The 21,341-nt window shown below is 43.4% G+C and overlaps 1 protein-coding gene across 1 annotated transcript in view; it reads right to left on the reverse strand.

Annotated features, from left to right (window-relative positions):
- Window positions 1-21,341, reverse strand: part of GLI3 (GLI family zinc finger 3) — a 274,283-nt gene that overhangs the window by 172,710 nt on the left and 80,232 nt on the right. Inside the window, 1 exon segment of the mRNA XM_037837138.1 lies at window positions 12,559-12,801. Coding sequence (XP_037693066.1) covers window positions 12,559-12,801 — 243 coding nt within the window.

Consider the following 21,341-nt stretch of genomic DNA (forward strand, 5'->3'; position numbering starts at 1 on the left):
CACAGAGTCAAAGCACTGTTGTAAAACCCAGCCTTGGAATCTGAAACTACCCTCGCCAGGCTAGGGTCGTGCCTTTCATCTTGCTGTTTTAGACTTGTCGATATGTTACTTAATTGTTTTCATGTGTTGCTTCATGCGTTCTCTCCTCAAAACACAGAATCAAGAGCCAGGGTCACGTCTTTTCTTTCTACTGTGTGTGGAGCTCATGAATGTTGGGGAACCAATAAAAATATCTAGGAAGTCATCTCTTTGCCTTCCCAAAAAGCCTTGTAACAGTTTTCCATCAATTTTAGACTACTCTAATTATAGGAATCTCAGGGGATGTTAGTCACTCTTTTAGAAGACTCCCTGTTTTAATTCTTTTTTTATTTTCCTGATACAGTGGGAGCACTGTCACAACCTGTGTCATTAGATGCAGATCCTGATTTATCCAATCCAGCACCCGACACATGGCACCGATAGGGTCTGATATCTCCCGGTTAGTCTTTAGGCAAGCAGCAGTCTGACCTGCAGGTTCTGAGACAGAAAAGGAATTCCACTGGTATTCTCTTGATTGTCCTCATAGATTTCCCACTCGGGGCTCTTCCTGTCTGTCTCATCCCTCCTTAGCATCTATTTCAGTGAGTCGTTCGTCGCTTGTCAGGAGTTGCCACGTCTCCCCTTTTGCCTGCCCTGGCTGTGTTATCCACATTCAGTCCTTTTCATCTCACCTCATAAATCAGCCCCTACAGCCCCTTCATCATTCTAAACTGCTTTCTCTGAGACTTGTTCAGTTTATCTGAGGCAACAAAGTCAGGAGACAATGAAATTCCCTTCTTAGTAGGACTGAGGTGCCCTAGGATGCCTCTGGCAAAAAGATCTCTCTTCTCTCACTCTCATGTAAATATTCCAAATGTATTTGCAAATAAAAGGGGTGCTCTCTCCCTGAACATTTCCTCTTGGTGGTCCTCTGTCACCGGGCAGGGCAGGGCAGGCTGCTGGTCCCGGGTACAAATCCGCCCAGAGGGGTGGTGAGGAATTCTGTCTCTGCCCCTTCGGTAGGTCCAGATACTGTATTATATATGTGAAGGCTCCGGTTATTTACACACACACACACACACACACACACACACACACACACATATGGGCTAGACAGGTAGATAGGTAGATAGATACATAGCCTATATATATTGGCTATATATCTATATATACACTCTTCTATCCAATTGAGAGTTCACGTGATGAATCTCTCTGATTCTAGACAGAACAACGTTCCCAAGGCCAGTCCTCCATCAAAACAAGCTGGTGTGGGGGACACGGGAACACGGTGGGGACAACAAAGTTTAACAAATCAGGTCAAAGGGGTTTGCACATGGGGTCTTCTGCACCCACTCCAAGACCCACAGCCCTGGGGTCCAGGCTCGCCCCCGCACCGCAGGCAAGCCACAGAAAATCTCTCTAAATCTCAGTTCACTCGGGTGCTAAATGGGTGTGTGCAAACTGAATGAGACAATGCAAACTGAATGAGCTCCTGGCACCAAGTAAACATGCCACGAATGGGCCTGCGGTTGAGATTGCTAAGGCATCAGACAGCCTTATCCCCCTAAAACACAGGGGTGCAGAGAGGACCATGTGGTGTCCTCATAGTTAAATTATAGGCAGCTCCAAATTCTTTGGGGAAATGTAAATTAAAAAGAAATTTCTCATTCTCTCCCACGTAGGAACACCAAGAGAACAGCAACCGCAGAAGTGGCGATGAGCAGTATGTGCGCTCTCTCTCCATGCCAGGGGATGCTGTGAAACTGGCCAGGTCTGGAGAGCGGAGGTGTTTGTCAGTCCTGCCTGCCCTGCTTCCATGCACTCTCACTCCAATTCCTAGAACACCGACCCCCAGACCCAGGCAGGGAGTCTCCAAGCACTCCTGTCAGCGTGCTTGGTCCCCTGCCCGTCTGGCCAGGTCATCTCACAGAGCTGGGGGCAGGGGTGGACGGTCAAAGGCCCCAAGGTTCCTAAAAGTAGATGGTTTTGGAAGCTTGCACTCATCAGTTCTGGGGCATGGGATAAGAAATTGAACTCTGGAGCCAAACTGGGTTCCAACCTTGGTTCTGCCACTGTTTAACCGTGCAAAACTGGGCAGTTCAATCTTACTGTGCCTCAGTTTCCTCATCTGTCAATGGGAAAAGCAACACCTCCCACCATGTAGGGCTGTTGAGGGGATTATAAGTGAGTTCAAAAGCAAATCCCGTGGCATAATACGTGGTACGGAGAGAGGGTTTGATCCCTGCAGCTATGACTTCCAAAAGGGAAGGATCATTTCTCACAAGGGCCACTGAGACAGCCTGCTAATTCACCTCCCTCAGGTTGCCATACACCAGCCTGGGTGGTATTTCTAGAATAAAAGCCAAATCACGGGACTCCCTCCACTGGCTTTCCACTGGCCCCCAGGGCCTGCAGGCTGGAGCCCCAGCTTCCCTTGACCATGTCTCCCCTGACAGCCTGCTCCCTCACGAGTGCCCACCTACCTGCCTTCTTCTGCTCCTGGCCTTTGGCACAGCAAACATCCTAAGTGGAATCCTCTCCCCTTCCATCTTCCAGTGGCTGGCTTCTCTTTTGTCATTTGGGTCTTGGATGGAAAGACACCTCCTGGGCAAGGCTTTCCCTGATGGCCACCCAATCACCTCCAAATCTCTCTCGAGCACATCACCCTGCATTATTGTCCCCAGAATACCGCTTGCTGTTGTACTGCTCAAGTCTCTGCCTAGGAGTTTGGTTGTGTGTGTCTTCCAGCTGGAAGGCTGGCTCCCCACGAGCCAGAATCTGATCTGCTGGGGAACGCTGAATCCTCAGGACCTAGGACAGGGACCCATGGCAGGCTCTCAAAATACACATGGAATTTTTGAAATGCGTATAAATTGTGCATCTTGTACCCCATGAAATAAGACCTGAAGCACGTTGCACTGGAGTGCGATCAGAAGGGCTAGGCACACTAGAGGCGCTCAGGGGCCGCAAAATGTTCACTGGATCCCTCTTCATGTCATCATTTTGTGACAAAGTGTTACGTACAAACTACGGTGAAAACATCCTTAATGATAACAGGCAGAGTCGACATAAAAATGCATCCCACAGACACACATACATGAAATAGAGAAATGAATTGCATGTTTGAAACAAAGGGTCAACCCATTTGGTCGAGTCTGCAGAGCCAAGCTGGGGTGACAGAAGCTGCATGTGGGAGAGGATAGCAGTTCCTCTGGGGCCAGAAGGGCACAGGAAAGCCACCATGTTCTGCTCTGTTCCCCTCACCCCTCCACAGGTGGAGGAGGGCTGCAGTGGGGGGAAGGGAAGCATGACCTTCCTTACTTAAACGGGTGAAGAACAGGGACAGAGGGAAGGAGATTTGAGATTTCGCAGACTTTGAGAGCTGGCTTAGTCCACAAAAGCAAACCAAAAGAGGAGGTGGGGTTTGTTTCTTAATAGCTTCCCCTCTTTCCCCCAAAGCACCTCTCTGCTACCTTCTAAATTACCTAGGAAATCAGCGTGTCCTTTTAGCTCACTCACAAGTCACCAGCACAATCAGGATGCAGATGTGGGTCCCTCCAGGGGGCAGGGTAAGCACTCCTGGAGTGGGTTCCCTCTGCCCTGCACAATGTCCACTGATTAGCCTTGCAGCCCCCCACCGAGAGGGTCCCACCAGCTCCCCTGAGGCTCTTCCAGTCCAGGCCGAGTGCAGGATTATTCCACCAATGGGATCTTTGTTCTCATTTTTCCCTGGAGGTATGAGCTACTGGATCTCCCAGCTGAATTTCACTTTGTTATTTCTGGCCCCATCTCAGCCTCTAACCATCCCTTTCTCAATTTCTCTAGCCTGGCTGATGTTAGGGGATGTGGGAGTTTTCTAATTGAAAAAAACAAAAAAAACAAAAAACTCTAGGGATTTTTTTTCATGATGATTATTATACTTAGATGTTAAAACATGCCTTAATAAAGGACCCTTAATTCATTAGAAATTAAACCAAATTTATTTCCTGATGTTTGGGGATTTACAGTTTGCGATCAAGATATGGTAGTCATTGGGGTTATTACCGAATACAGAAAATGTTCAGCAGTTTGAGAACAAGTGGAAGTGGATTTTGTTGTCTTTGGGGGAAAATATTACAGCCTACACCCAGGGAAGCAGCCGCAGGTACTTGAAGAGTCATGAAAGAGCAGTCAGCTGAGCAGTCAGCAGAGTGGGGGCTGGCTATGCCACAGGAACCACACATGATGAGCAAATCCCAAGGATGACGTGATTAAATTCTGCCACAAAGAAACTCTGGGTTAGGGATAGGAAACATGGTTAACCCAAAGGTCTGTTCAAAAACTCAAAAAGCCAAAAATCACATCTTGGGAATCCAGGAATTTGATGCAGAAGAGGAGTCGAGCATGGCCCTGCAGGCCTTCACCTCTTGATCTTCACCTCCAATTACTCCCTTCCTTGAAAGGTGCCCTCCAGCCCAAGGATGCCACTCAGTCCCTTAAAGGGGAAGGTTTCCCTTCTGCCTCCAAGCCTTTGCAAATGTTGCCCTAGGCCTGATTACTCTCTTCTCACCTCTTTGCCACAGAGCATAGGCGAGATGTCACTTCTTAACTCAAAGTCCCTGTCCTGGGTCTCTTCTGACACTTGGATGGACCTTCCGTCTCTATATCCCATCATCCCATGCAACTGTGCCCATTTTGTTCAACACTGCTTAGCACTCAGTTGACACGTGGTGAGCAGGGGTCTATTAGTGGATGATTGACAGAGCAACCAAAAAAAAAAATGAATAACTGATTGAATCGAACAGAATCTTACTTGATTTTGTCTAAACAAGCAGAAACTCATCAAAAACTAAGGTTAATGGAAAGCCTGCCAAAAGTGATCCCCCAAAAAGAAGGAAAGGCATTAAGATAAGAACCATTCATTTTAGGAAAGACCCAAAGTTTACCAAATTTAAAAGCTAAATAAATCAAGGAAGTTGCATACTTTTCAGTGAGCTATCTGAGAATCCAAACTGTATTGCAACATAAGGAAAGACAGAACAATAAAATGCCAGATGGGTTACTCTCTGTATTATACCAAATTGTTGGAGAGAGAGAGAAAAGAGAGAAGAGCAAGCCCTTTCACTAAGAAATATGAAGACATGGCCCAAATGTATAGCTACAAGATCAAGAAAGCCAGAGGAAAGGAGATGCAGCTTTCAAGAGACATCAAAGGTAATGTTCTTTAATTATACAAGAAAAAGGAGACAGGCCAAGGATAATGTTGCCTCTAATAGAAAACGGGAAGGAAAGCTGTTGGTAGAAGCTATGAAATGGCAGGGGTGGCTGTGTATCTCATGCTTTACTCTAGAAGGAAAGGAAGGAAGGAAAGAGGAGGGAGGAGAAAGAGACCATAAGCAACTAAAAATCAAGAGCCACTTGTGTTAAGTGGGTGGCAAATTAGAAAAGGAAAATTATGACATGAAATCATTAAACAACTGGATTTGTGCATTCCTGGACACTATCAAGTTGGGAAGAAGTTACTGAAATTGTGAATTGCCTAGAGGTTACTACTGAAGATAAGACAAATCACTGAAATTTGGAAAAGCACAAAAAATATCATCAGGCTCCCTTTAACTTCAGGAAAAATACCTACCTGTTGGATTTTAGATGGGAGTCAAAAGATGTGAGAGAGGTGGGCTTCGTGTGGCAATCCCACAGGATTTAAAATGAGAAGCCTCATCAAGTCAATGAACAAACAGCCAAGTAATTGTAAAGTACCACAATCCATCTCTTATGAGACTCTTAGCAGTTTTAGATGTGCTGGTATATGGAAGCAAACACTTTTGATGTTTTTAAAATGTACAATTTAAAAACAAGTAAGTATACCATAAATACTTCATACCCTGCCTGCTTTCAGAGAGTATTAGGTGCCTAAGTTTGGATCAGAGGTTGCATATATTGAGTAAATTGATTTTTCAGCTTCCATTTTGCAAAGTCTCTGCAAATTGCTCAGTAGCCCCCTGTGCCAGTTTGGATATATTACGCCCCCCAAGAAAAAGCCATGATCTTTTAATCCAATCTCTCGGGATATTGGGATTAGGTTGTTTCCATGGAGATGTGACCCACCCAACTGTGAGTGACAACTTTGGTTAAGGTGTGACCTCTGGTTGAATGTTTCCATGGAGGCATGGCCCCATCCATTCAGCGTGGGTCTTGATTATTTCACCGCAGCCCTATAAAAGCTCAGACAGAAAGAGCTCACTGCTAGCTGCAGCTGAGACAGACATTTTGAAGACAGCTGTTGAATACTGACAATGACATTCTGGAGAAAAGCTGCAGCTAAGAGAGTACAAAACGCCCCAAGAGCAACATTTTGGAGAGCGCCGTTTTGAAACACAACCACGTGCCTTCCCAGCTAACAGAGGTTTTCCGGACACCACTGGACAGCCTTCAGTGCAGGTACCCTGCTGTCGATGCCTTACTTTGGACACTTCATGGCCTTAAGACTGTAAATTTGTAACCTAATAGACCCCTTTTTATAAAAGCCAATCCATTTCTGGTGTTTTGCAAAACGGCAGCATTGGCAAACCAGAACATCCCCATAATGGAAAGGCTCAGGACAGAGGCCATCTGGAACTTCATCTCCGATGTGACTCTGACCAAGCAGCCTATGGTGGCACTACTGACCCAACCAGGACTGCCCAGGGAATCCTGGTGGACACAAAACCTCAGAACCTACCCTTGGACTATTCACATTATTGTAAAGGAGATTAGGCCAATATATATGAACAACTCAAGAAAGTAGCTGTGAGGTGCTAAAAGGCGAGACCTACAGGTCTACTTGGTGTGCAGGTTAGGAAACTATCCTGTAAAATGGTACTTAAAGAAGATCTTCAAAGGAGGTGGATCTTTAGATAGACCTTGAAGACTAAGTAGGACTTGGAGGCAAGGAGGAAGGCAGAGGACTGTTCCAGGAGGATCTACAGCACGAGCAAGTGCATGACCATGACCTGAGGCGTGGACCAAAGGGAGCCTGATTTTCCTGCAGAAGAGAACCGGGCTGGGCAATGTGGAAGAGAGGGCTGTACCAGGCAATGGTGGGTGCAGAACACCAGCTGATTGATGGCTGAAATCAATGCTAATTGATTTTCTGTCTTCTTTCTACTCCTCACTTGGGTGGCCGTCAAGCTTCTCCCCAAAATTAGAGGGAGAAAATCAGTAACATTTCCCATATGCTTCCAATGTAACATTCTCTGCTGGTCCCCAGTTTCACTCACTGCTCCCCAAAATCAATAGGTAGAAACACAGTCATGTTAGGCACAGGATTCATTAGCAAGAGTCGAATCCAGAACCCTAAGAATGATCCCTAAGCTTCTACTGCATTCTCCAAAGTCACCTTGAAATGTAACTCTTTAAAAATCTATAAACGTGGCTCACTGCTTCTAGCTTTAAAACATTACCTCTGGGTTGCTAAAAGAAAATAAGGATTTTCAGAATGAATTTCTAAGGGAAGAACAAGAATAAGTAGGGAGCTCTGTACTTATGCTCACTAATTCTGCAAACATTCATGAATGCCCCCGTCCAACTCCCCCTGCAATTCAAGATTAACAGCCAAGGAAGCAAGATACCTCAAAGCCACAAGGTATGACCCAACATCAGTCTTTCTGGTTAAACTATCTCATTTTCAAGGGGAAAAAAAACCCACTCCTGATTGGCTCATCAGTTTTTGTCTAAAGAGGTAAAAGACAGTCTGACTGAAAGGGAGCTGTGTGTTCAGAAAACTGTCACTGCCTTTGCAGTTTGGTCAACACCAAACTGCTCATTTGTGCCTTGTGGGCATTTCTGTCCCGCACAGTCTCGAGATGACACTCCAATAGCAAGAGAGATGTGAGCAGGTGCACCTATTAAATATGTAAAATACACATCTTCTCTTCCACTTGCTTAGAAGACATATTTCTACAAGGTTTGGAAAGTCAAATGGAACAAGCACCTAATATAAAGAGACAGGTAGGAAAAAAAGAATCTTATACACATTTTTTTTTAGCATGCAAGAATGCAAGTGGGGCTCAGTGTAAGCGCTTTCCACTGAAAATAAATGCAAGCCAATTAAAAATTCAGTTTCTTTTCTTTAAGCTAATTCCTCAGGTTTTGCTAATTAGCTCTAATAGTTCTGTCATCTGGGCTGAGAAACATAAGGAAGAACACCAGTGGTATGTTTTCAATCAAAGCATTTGCATGGAGGAATGAATCATATTTTCCATGAGGAATTGCTGCTTGGGAGCAGTTGTGGGTGAAGAAAACAGTCTTCACACTACTGTAAAACTATAAAAGAGACCTGAAATTTTAGAAAAGGAGGCATGTCTCTATCCCTTTGCAAAACCAGCAGGGGTCCTATATGACATGACTAGTGCATCCAAGAAACTGCACAAAAATCCCCGTAGGGATAGTTTTGAAAACTAGACTCTTCGCAGTAAGACAGAAGACAACGAAACACATGTTTTCTTTAAAAGGGAAGACAACGAAAGTTAAGTGTTGGCCAGGGTACAGGAATGCTTTAACTATTATGTCACCTGCCTTTGTGAGTTTATAAAAGAATAAATGCATGATGGTAAGTGAAAACATTGGGGGTGGGGGCAATGGTGGTTTGAAATATCTGTCTATGGATGGAGCAGGGCAGAATAAAATTGCTGAGAAATCTCTGGGCAGGAGACATGGGGGAGCAGGGGTGAGGATGGTTTTTATTCTGACTCCAGTGCAAGCTCCTCCTACATTTTACCAAATTGTAAAGTGCTAGTGATCCTTTAGCAGCCAGCCTGTCAGCACCCCAACATGTCTGAGCTGTGCAACTTGAACGCCTACTTTCTCACCTCGATATAGAGCCCACCACAGCTACCCTTCATAGGAAAATATCCCCCAATACCCCCTGTGAGGGTTTTATTCCAAACATATGTTGTGAATGTTTGAAGTGCCCGCCATCCCTGGGTCTTCCTTTTCCTTCTCTTTTTTTTTTTAAGTCAAACCCACAAAACCGAAAATACTTTGAATCCTGCCTAACTACAATTTGTGAAGATGCAACATCGCATACCCAAGCATGATAAAATTTTCTGCCATAAAAGTTTTACAGATGTCCTTCGGAGTGGGGGAAAAAATGATTTTCCCTTTTCCGGTCTTACAGGAAGCCTGCCCACACTTCAGAAATACAGAGTTAGTATATATAGAAACACAAATTAGGCATCTTGAAAAGTCTACATTTTCCAACCACAGAGAAATGAAGAAATTGCTGTGAGTGTTTACATATGCAGCTACATTGGATTAGAGGAGTCTTTTCTCTCCAGTGGCTAAATAGAGCTGGCAAACAACAAGGGAAGGGAATGGTGGCCTTTCTGGATGTTTCTGAACATGGAGCTACTAAAGGTTTGCAGTGTCCTTGCGTTATTCAGTTATTCAGGTCCAATACAAGCTTTACCCCACAGGGAACAAATTTGATGAAAATTTGATGTCTCTCTCTCTCTCTTTTTTTTTAAAGGTATTTCTCTCATACACTAAAAATAATTATTAGATAATTTATCAACATTATCATCAAATCAACCATTAGCTTTACCTAGACAATTAAATCCACATAAGGCAGGCAGATTTTATTACCAAATACCTAGAAAATTCTTGTTATTCTGGTAGAAAATTAAATAATCCAACAAGGTTCCAGAAGAAATAAAGTCACCTCTTATCTGATTCTTTGAAGTCTTGTTAAAACATCTTTTAAATTATTTAATATGAATAAATAATACTGTACCCTTTATTTTCCGCATGTACTAAGTTTGTATTTGCATTACCTAAAACACTTTCTACCGAGAATTTAAAATGTTAAGACTTCTCAAACTCATTTAAAAGCTTTAAAATGGCTTCACTGTTCTTCAAAGCAGAAAGAAATCAGTCCATCCGCTGAGGTTCAGGGAGAAAAGACTGTGCAGAAGGTCTCAGGTCACAGTTCGAACCCCACCAATCCTTTCCCTAAGGTTTGCAACCCACTGCTTCTCTAATCAATGTTTACGAAAGATTGTAGCCTCAGCGATGCACATGGGAGGGCCTGGCAGAGAAACACCAGTCCACACGGAACCAAAGCGTCTCCAACACTCCAGAAGATGACTTGGTTTAGACAGCGACCCACCCATGCAATGGGCGATGCTGATGCTGATGGTACTGATGACCATGGAGAAGGAATAGAGGAAGAGGAGAAAGCGGGAACAAGAGGAGGAGAAAGAGAAAGAAGAGAAGAAGGGGGACGAAAAGGAGGCAGAGAAAAGCCACCTTAGTAACAATGGCACTCCTAAGAATGCGGATGGAGCAGGCGGTATATTATCAACCCCATTCAACAGTTAGGAAGTGATTCTTAGAGGGGTCAACACACTTGGCCAAGCTCACACAGCTAGTAGATGGCAAAGCCAGAACGTGATCCCAAATTCCTGGAGCCCTGAGCCAATCTGTGTGACTCCCTAAGCCTCTCTGTTTGTATCATCTATGCAACAATATCATCTATTTATGACCAATTTAGGAAGCAAGTTGGGGTGGTAGGTTAACATGGAATTGGTTGATAAATCACGTAGGTTAAAGGTAATCATATAATTTTTGAAAATTTACAAGACACAGTGGGAAAATCTGAAGAATAACCACCTTCTTAGTGGTATATCCCCCAAACAGAGTAACAATGGATGAGTTCAAGTCCCACTAAGAGCTCTCTCGTGTCCAGCGTTGGCCAACATTCCCACCAGGGTTCGGGAGATGGGTCACACCTGCAGACCACCAAGAAATGAGGGCCCCAGTCTGGAGGGAGCCCAGCTCCTCATCAAACAACGGGTAGAGAATTCAATGGGGAAACCGTTACAAACAAGCAATCAACAACAAGCTGCAAGTTCATATAGAGGAAGTTAACCGTTATCTGCCGACTTTCTTCAGGCAAAAAAGGGAGTACTCATCTGCTATCCCGACTAATTAAATACCTCATTAATTGGTGGACATCTGGGAAGGAAAACAAAACAGAAATATGAGATGGGAAAGTTTAGTCTTCCCACATAAAGACCAAAACAATGCAGGCAGCTTGTGGCTCACAGTCTAGACTACATATTCTTTTAAAGTGAGCATAGTATCAGGGTGTATAAATATAGGTAGGAAGTATATAGAAAACCTTCATGTTTTCTGTATAGGTGATATTTAATAGATGCCCACAAATAAAAATACAATGCAGAAAACTTAGACATATACTCAGAGAAAAATCTTATACTATTTTAAACTTTTACTCCTAAAAGAATATAAAAATAAACCTTTAAGGAGGGAAGGAAAAGAACATGCATACTCCAGCTCTTCCTTATTTCTGTATCTGTAGAAACAACTGCAGCAATAGGACTGAGAAACACTTTTTAAACAGAGAAATTATAGCTCTCTGCACTTAAAAGAATAATATCTCTTCCATCTTTTTTCAACAATATAATCTGTTCGGGGAGGTGGAACGGGGAGAGGGGGTGAAGCAGTTGCTGAGACTTAAGGTTGTGTGAGGCTCTTTGATCTGCACCCTGATGAGTGAACATTCCCCTTTGCTACAAGCCAACTAATGAAGGAATGGAATTAGCTTTTATCCTGGGCACTTTCTTGCGCAAAAAAAACATGCACTAATCAGCTGTCCTCACTAATCAGTCATCTGGCTAATGACCTTTTGCCTTAAAACACTAAAATTTCTGAATGATGTGGAAAAAGGGAAACACAAACCAGTCCCCCCTTTCTGGAGCTCAATGGATCATCTGGAATGGGGGCCTGGAAGGTTAAATGGCAAGTCTGTATCCTGGCTAGGTGATAAATCTGTAATCAAGAGCTGCAAGCACTGGCACCTCAATGTGAACTTCATTACTCCACGACCAAATTATATTTTTAAATTAGAAACAGGCCAGAAATAAACTTGACTCTCATGTTTTTCTTTAGATTCTGCCTTTGGAGAACACCGTCATATATGTGTGTTCAAAATCCTAGTTAATTTTTTAAACTTTATTAATGCTGGAAAAGGAGCTTCCAAAGTTTCTGGTATGCTGATTAGGGAGGATTGCAGAGTGCAGGGAAAAATCGCCCATAGTAAAGAGCTTAGTGCTGATTTGTTAAAAGAGGTTTGTTCCTCCTCAACAATTAAGCAAAAATCATTACAATTGGGAAGAGCTGCTGTTTAGAGACCCCTTCTCCAGCAGCCCACTTTAACAACTCCCAACTACCAATTGCTTTCCTCCTGTAGTATCTATCTGGATGGAGCAAAGCCAGTTCCAGTGGCCAGGAAAGGTCTGTGTGGGTCAGCCACAAATGGACCACTTTCCCGAAGGCTGCCCCACTGAACCTGAGTTGCTTAGAGATTTAAGGAAATGCATCCTTTTTTACAAAAAAAAAAATGAATGGACAGGAAGTAAGCGAGTAAGAAAAGTGGAAGGTAAATTAAACATTTTTTACAGAATAGTGGAAACGAAACAATTAATTCATAAAGCACGCAAACACACATGCACCCTGCCCCACGCTCCCCGGGACAGCTGCCACTGGGCATCAGCCACTTACGGTAGTGAGGCTCCACGTAGCCATTCCTGGGGTCCATGGCAAACACAGTCCCGCGGTACGGGACAGAGGGCTCGGCCAGGTGCGGAAGGGATCCATGGATCTCCTTCTTGATCAACGAGGCCCTCTCATCACTGGATGTTGACGGCTCCTCACTGATTTTGCTGAGCCCGTGGACACTCTGTGGCTGCATGGCGATTGCGTTCCTTCTCTCTCTGTGATAGGTCTGCCCGGGACTTTCATCCTCTAAAGAAAGACGGAGAAGGAAAGACACCGTGATCCACTTCAAGGAGCAATTAAAAAACAGAAATAAATTAGCTCTCCCTCTCTATCCCTCTCATCCAGAAAGAAGCCTATTTCTCATTCATGGCAGCTTCGACAGCTCCACTGCGATGGGAGACGTACGGGACAAAGTTGCTTATGAGTGAGGGGTCTGAGATACTGGACAAAGAGGTACAGAAAATGAGCCTATTAAATTGAGATGTAGGGAGTCAGCAAATTGTCATAGCCAGCTTACAGCTGAACATGCCAGCCAGGCTTTTAATCACGGACTTGCCAGTATCCCTGGCCCCATGTGGACTGAAAGTTTTGCCAGCCCAAGGTTGTGAGGGAGAACCCAGTTTCTCCTCCACCTGAGGAGAATGGGACTTTGGGATAAAGACAAGGGCAGCTGAGTATACGAGGTGATCTTGGTGGCTTCAGGTGGGTACATGCTTTGCCCCTCAGAGAAAGACCTGTTAATAAAGAGATCCAGAAGATTCTGTGTTTTATTTTTTAAGTCACATTTGGGAACCCACTGAGAGATTTAACGGAGATAGAAAAGGAACAGAAAACCCATCAGTTACAAGGAATAAGGTGCCGACCATGACAACCTACTGTGCCCCATCTGAGACAGTTCCTGCTTCTGGCCATACAACAGGGCTGGGAACTAAGATGAAAAATGAGTGTGGCTGGAAATACAAGTGAGAGGTGGCTCTGTGGGTGAGGAAGGCATCCGGTTATGTTGATATATGTACATGCCTTGGTGGGATCCATACGTCTCTTCAAACATGTAAGAAACAGCATGACAAAATTCCACATATGCCTGGTATATCAGCTACCTAATACTTCAGTTCCCTTTGATCTGGAAGACTTCCTATCTATCCACCATGGTTTTCTGCCCATATGATTGGTTGAACTTTCTGTAGCAAGAGATCAAAGACCCGATGCATAAAATTAAACCAAACTGGCTATCTTAACCTACAAGTGGACCAATTCATCTGTTGGTGTCACACACACAGCCTAAACGATGTCCTCCCAAACAAAAGCTCTGCATTTCATCAACAGACGGTGCCCAGACAAGTAACTGTTGGTGGAAACAAAGCTATTAGATCACTTCTTAGACATCTACCCTATTCCTTAGTTTAAAAATACATAGTTGGATATACGTAATAATAATATACATTTTAAGATAGATTTTGAAGACATCTTATCCAAAATACATGAACTTATCTTCAAAATAATCCATAAAGCAGAAACATCTAGCTGAGACCCCCAATCCCCAAACAGGAAAATTACGCTTTGGCAGTTTCATAGTTCTTCGTAGAAATGCAAAAGAAAGTACAGCTATGAACACAGGGAAACATGTAAAATACAAACTAAAGGAATGACCAATGATTTGTGTTAACTAATGACCTGAACTACCTAAAGCCAGCAGCCACTTGAGTCTTTCAGCCTATGTCTGTGGCTTGAAGAAATACGCAATGTATTTTCTTTTTTACAGCCTAGCAAATGACCTGCAAAAGAGAGTAGACAAGGAGGGATGTTTCGGTCTTTTCTGTGAATTTGCTGACTACCACAAAGGAACTGTGAAACATTATTTTACTATTGTTTTGTGCAGATCCTGATTCCCAAATGTTATAATTAAGGGATAAATTATGAGTTTAATCTATCAAGTCACAACTAAAAAAATATAGTATCACCCCATATATTCACACATTGATCTTTTTACTAAAGCAATTCAAAACGTGTTTTTTGGTGAGTCACAAACAAACTACCCCCCAAAAAAATAAATAAATTCTTTAGTTTTATTTTCTCTCCTGACCAATACTTTTAAGCATGAGTCCACCCTTGGATTTCATTAGCTATAAAACTGTGGGCTATAGATGAAGGCTTTGCAGTTAGATAAATGCAAAAGGGTATCAAAAACACTAAAACGTATAGTAAGTTTTATAAAAATTCCTATAACCTACAAATGGCCAGAGTCAGTTTCCAGTAATTTGCTTTCTGTTTAAAACTCTACTTCAAATTTCAAACTGAAGTGAACGTCCAGCTCTGAGTGGCAAATGGAAGGCCAGAAACCTTCCTTACGTGGGGGGCGTGGGCAGCTCCAGGGGGCTGTGCCATGTAATTAGCATTCTCTGGGAAAGAAGAACCGCCAATCTCTACTAATCTGTTCCAGGTTTAAAACAGGACGATTTCCTTGATTTAATCTGCCAAAAAGAAATTAACTTCTCTTCTCTTAAAACGGTACCCCTACAATAAATTCTAGTTCTTGGAAACTCTGTCTTTATGATGAGCATTTGAATCCAACTTCATGAATAACTGAATAATTGGCATGGTCTGGCCAGAGAGTTCCACACCCCCAAGCTCCTGGGAGAAGAAGTTGTGGGTGGGGGTTAGAAGGTGGGGGTGGGAGATGGAAATGGAGGTGACAATTTCCCTATATTATTTTCTTGATGAGAGTAAACCCAACACGTGTGAATATGAATGCTATAACAAGAAATAACAAAAGTTCAAATATTTAAGACAAAAACACTGCTATTCCCTTAGGAAACTTAAATGTAGGCAAAAGCTTGTTTTTTTTTTTAATACGGAGAATTTCATCAGGAAACTTATTTTTCAATGGCCAATGCTACACATTTTCTCACACACACACACACACACACACACACACACACACACACACACACCAAAAAAATTCCAGCAGATGGATATTTCATGGAGTTTATCTCGTGAGCTGCGTTCTTTTGGTGAGCGTGCAGACGAAAACTTGACAGTACACATGCTCCAGAATACAGACAGCCACGAGGCTTGAAAGCACTTTCTATACAGTGAAAGGGAAACTCTCCGTGCAATATTCCTGCCTGTGCTTATAAATTTAGCAACCACTTCAGCAAGCCAAAAGACGAAAGCTGTCTAATCTTGTTCAGTTGAGCTGAGTTGTTCAATAAAGTTTGAAAGTCAGTGCAGACAGGCTACGCCAGACCAAATTATTGACAGAAACATACTGTCTGCCATGGCAACAAGTAGGAGGCTGCTGCAAAAATGTAAGCAAACAGCCCACTGCTCCAAGGGCATCTGCCAATGGACCTTAACAGCCAACACAAGGCGACTGTTAGTGCGCCTCTATGTTTAACAGCTGCAAGCTCTGGGGTCAAACCCAATCATCCAGTTCACTGCAAAGTTTCGGGGAAAAAAAATTACTTTAAATACTGTCATCATAATCCCACTTTGCAGCTTCTTCCTTCTGGATATAAAGGCTCCAGTGGAAGTTAAAAAATCTCTGCCCTCCTCCCACCAAATGGTGCGCTCCCCAAAGTACTGTGTTTTAGAAACTGTCCCAGATTTTCCAAACTCATCCAGAAGCAACTAACATTTAAACGGACCGTCTTGGTGTCATACACTCTGAAAAAGCAGAAGTTGCTTCTGTGCAAAAACCACTTAGAAGGTTTAAAGAAAGTAATCGTGTTGCTTGAAGCAGGACTCAATTAAACATTGTCTTGTGAATCTGCTCACCAACTCCTATACAAGTTCTCATTATAAGAGAGGAGAGGAAACAAGTTCCTTCTCATCGAGGACTTGAGATGAAAGTTCCAGATGATTCTCCCAATATTAAAATAAAACTCTGCACGCATCACTAACTAGGAACATCTCCTGTCACCCTGACAAAATTAGCTGTTTAGGAGCTCACAGTACATGCGTTCACCTCTTTTTTTTTTTTAAGATCCATTTTAAACAGCTCCCATAAATCCCATTTTAAAGTCATTACCCACCCCGGAGATGGAGAAGACACAGAGCTTAAGAGAAGAGATGATACTTACAACTCAGTCCTCAGGCTCTGGCTAGCTACTTTCTGCAAACTTCTCTTGGTGAGCTTTCGCTAGCTGTGCAGACCCTCTAGGAACATAATCGGTGTCCTCTCTGCCTCCCTCTCCCTCTTCCTCTCCAAGGAAGTGCTGCTCCCATTAGAGGAATTAAAAGTGGTTGGAGCCATGCTAAATTTAACAAGCTCATTAGTATTCTTTCTGTGTGCTTCCTAGTGAACTCTCCCTATTCAAGCCGCTCTCCCCAGCAGAAGGGTCAGGCGGCTAATCATTAAATCAAACTAATGTCACCCTATCACAATCAGCCCGAGAGAAGGAGGGTTTATTATTTCAGTTTATGCTAAATAAACGGTTTTACAAATGGTCTCCAAGCAAGGTCAACAGCAGCTTCAATTACAAGACAAACTTAACAAGAGTTGCTATAAACCAAGTACTCTGTATTGACTTAAGAACAGGCTCGACTCCACATATTGCCACTAGCAGGATTGTACAGGAATGCATATTGTAAAATAAAGGAAAGGGTGAGCTTTCTTCTCTGCCAGAATTTGTGATTGCACAGCGCCTCCTCATTCACCTCTCTCCAACTAGCTAGCCGCTCAGCTCAATTCACCCCACACAAAGGCTGGAGCCCAGACCTCAATGGACCGAGTGAAACATGTTCAAAACTAGGCTCTCTATTGTGACTGAATTTCTTAACATCTTTTCAAAAAGCGGAGAATGCCTTGAGGCTAAAGGAAGAAACAGGCTAATGGTGAATTGGGAATTCTGAGCAAATTTCAGAGCCCTTTCCTCCTAGCTTTTGAGGTTGAAAGCAAGCTCTTTCCTTTCAAGTTTCAAAGTCCTTTTTCCTCCCGCAGTGTCACAGAAGGATTTGAAAAGAAGGTAATTGTGCTCGCAGTCTCCCTGATCAGAGCTTACGTCCTATTTCTGGTATTTCGGAATACTTCTTGCAATAATAGTGCATATAGCTCAATCCCTTAACCGGCCTGCACTCTGCAATTGCTCATTAAATGAACAATTGCGGGTATAAAATGCCTTTTATGTTCAAGGTCTGGATATAAGATAAGCATTCTAGGACTCTAAATTTGGTTTACTAAGGAAACTCTCCATCATTAAATTACAAAACTGAAGTCAGAATATCAGGCTTTCCCAGAAAAGTAGCACTCAGGTTGCAGTGAACCAAAATGAAGGGAGATGGGGGGTGTGAGGGGAGAGGAGACAAAATGTTAAGGGGGAAAAAGAAAGACGGGATATTCAGATTTCTAGCTGAATGGAATTCTAACAAGAAAATAGTATTTCCATATTTAAGAAGGTCTGAGTTTATGGAACCTCATAATTTATATGTTAAATGATAGAATAACATCTTCAAATGAATTAAAACACAGAACTGAGGCTCAATAAATATTTACATGACCATTTCTGACCCCTTACCAGCAAACATCTCCCTGTTCTTTAAGAAAGAAAAATAATAATCCTTTACCTCAATAGAACAATTTATAAATGATATCATCTCGTTTGAGCCTCGTGGCCAATCACGGTGGAAGAACAAGGTATGAGCCCAAGTTCCCAGATCAGAAGCAGGCCCCATGTCTCAGGGCGAATCTGATGGCAGTGAGACCTACCATCACTGCTGACTAAATCCACCCAGCAAGAGGTCTGTCTATTACTAGGGAAGTTTTTGGAATGGAACCTGGAGCTTGCATGCACCCTCCCACCCAAACCCACACACCAATAAAATGGGGGTGGGGGGTAGGAAAGTAATTACATCTTTATGCACAGAAAATTTCAAAACTCAGATACTCTCCTATTAAACTTTTGTCAACCTAAGGCCACTCTTGGGAACACTGCGTAGGACACGAATAACAAATCTCTTGACTAGCACCGTGAAGCATCCAAACAACAGTGATTCTTTCCTTCCCAGGCTTGAAAACATACAGGGCAAATCCATTCCACAGCACTTTAAGACTCAGCCAATGGCTTCTGTTTATTACAGGATTTTTAAAGACGCTTCCAACAAGCCTGGAACCCCACCTCACAGTTCTGAGCAAGAAACAGAGAATCATTTTCTGCTTTCCTCCCCGTAAACTGTCTCACTGTATTTGGAAAAGGCATTATTTCATTTTTTCCCCCACTATGCATTTGTTGCATCTTGTCATATTTTACTTCTCAGGTCTATTTGCATTTTGATGTTCTCTGAGCAAAAAACCAATAAACCAATGGAATCTAAGTCCTTGCCTTCCTGTTTCAGAGTTCTCCCCATGGCTTTGACCAAAGAGAGATCAGAAATGAAAAAGAGAAGAGGATAAAGGCATTCATGAGCATTGCAGAATGATGCTAAGAAGGTGGAATAAAGTTCCTGCAGTTTTTTAAAGCAAAATACACTTTCTTTTCCATGTAGACTGCAGTTATGCCTAGGCCAGGGACTGCTCTCAAGAATGTCTAGTGCTCAGCTTCAAAAGGGAGTGAGCAAACAATGCCTTCTCTAAGAACATTTCCAATACCCTTGGGGTCAGACGCTGCCCTGTGCGGCTACACATATGTCTCCCATTGACAATGACTGATGACAGAGGGAGGGGCCCAGATGGATGAGGAGAGAGCGCTCCGCTTTGTTTGCAGCCTTTAAACCACACTACCAGGCCTGCAGCAGAATGCGAAGCTCCGGAGAAATTCAAGTGACCATCCGCCCTCCAAGATTGGGGGCTAGCTTTCTCTTCCTACTTTCATCCACCAGGAAGCCCCAGGGTAAAATGAGCGAAAGTAGAAAACACCCTCCAACGGAGTCACCTGAGTATCTTAAATGTTTTAACATCTCTTGTGTTCGTTTTGCCAAAGAACAAAACATGGTCGAGACTGGGCAGCATCCCACTGGCCCTTCACTGGAAACTCTCTGCTCCAAAGCGGAGCAGGTTAGCGCTCAACCCAAGGCAAAATTCTTGCCTAACTCTCCAATTGCTCAGCTTACAGAGTTCCATTCGACTTCAAAAGAGGTTCCTGGGATAGAAGAGAAGAGGAGAAAAAGCTAGATGAGAATTCAGATAAACTAAAATGCATACCCTGATCTGGCTGTTGGCCCCAGTGCAACAGAGAGAGGGGGTGATAGGCAGAGCAAGTGGCCTCATGCCTTTTTTCAAAGATAATAAAAGGATGATGTTGTGCCGATCTGAAGAAACAGGCTGATAACCTATCAGCTTGTCTGAGGCCTCGGGAAGCATGCCCTGCTGCCTGTCGAGTTTCCATTCATTTTCCTTCTTGCCTCTGAGCTAGCACCAATGAGTCTACAACCCCATCCCCGCCCCTGGGAGGATGCTTCTGAACACTGACGTCAAGGACAGTAAAAAAATGGCTGTGACTTGGTTGAACATTACCCTGAACACACCCAGGCACTTAAGTTCAAGCACAAATCAAGTATACCAGCCAACTTTCAAAAGTTCCAGACAGACAGTACCTAGCCAAATCCCACAGGCACCCAGGAAGAGAAAAACAAAATACCCCTGGGACCCCCTGCAAGCTCTCCTTTAAAAGGGAGGAGAAGGTCTTCCTTGGTAGTTGTTGTTTTGTTTTAATTTTTTTTTTTTAGATGAGTCTGCAAAGACCCCCTCCTCGAAGTAAGAAGTCTAAAATGTCACGAAGCTTCTTCTATTAGCCTGATATTCGTTGCCAGCAACTGCTTACACAGAGTGACTTAATTAGTTACATCAAAGGAAGTACAATCAATTCCCAGGAGGGTCAATTTTTTCCCCTTCCGCTTAATAGCACATTTATGCCTATCTGTGAGTATCAGTCTTGTGAACTCTTAGGTATTAGAGGTTTCTTTAAGAACATGGTTTTAGACTTTTATAAGCAAAGAATTGAGAGCCTCTCTTTCTTACTTTGCACATACAGACCTGAGCAGTTAAGATTCAATAATCAGATCCACAGCCAACAGTTAAACAGAAACAATGAAATGCCTGTTCCCCAGGCCGGGGTGTAGTGGCTGCCGCTATGGCAGGCCTCCCCCAGACTGGAATGATGCTATCGTCCTGCAGATCTACCCCAGCACCCATCTGGCAGGAGGACTCGAGCGCGGTTTTCCTTTAAAGGCAGGGAGGACTAAATCTCTGTGTGCAACAGCTTCTTCTGACAGCCCTTTTCAGTTGCGGATCCCAGGTTCGTGCACTCTCCCCCACCTAAACAGAAAAGTCCCGTTTCCTAACTTGTCTACCATTTTTCAAATTTGCAGGTGTGAGCACACATTTAACTGGTTTCCTCTGGTGCGTTTATGTTGCATGCTTTTTGTTTTTTAGAAGACACTGTAATGAGAAAGCCTGAGCATATGGTGGTATTATATTTTTAATAAAATTTTACAGCTGTGCTTACTCCGCTGCAGAAATCGGACCCTCCTGGAGAGTGCACTGAAATAGGAAGATAATACCAGGATTGTACTGGAATGAGCTGGAAGCCCCGCCCCCACCGTGAGGCTCACCTCTGCTAAGCCAGCCTGCAGGCAAAGCCAGGTGATCCACCTGGTCAGGTTTCCACGGCAACAACTCTCAGTTCTCGCCCACTTTGACCTCAGCTCTGAAATGCGGATTTCAGAAATCAAAATGAAAACCCCATCTTCTGATTCTTCACCCCGGGTAGATGTTGCCCAGATAGACAAGCCTGAGTTTGCTTCTGCAGTCTGGGTCTAGGTATTTAGCAACAAAAGTCTGCAACTTTGTA

The sequence above is a fragment of the Choloepus didactylus genome, chromosome 5 (genome assembly GCF_015220235.1).
Source record: "Choloepus didactylus isolate mChoDid1 chromosome 5, mChoDid1.pri, whole genome shotgun sequence".
NCBI classification, from domain to species: Eukaryota; Metazoa; Chordata; class Mammalia; order Pilosa; family Megalonychidae; genus Choloepus; species Choloepus didactylus.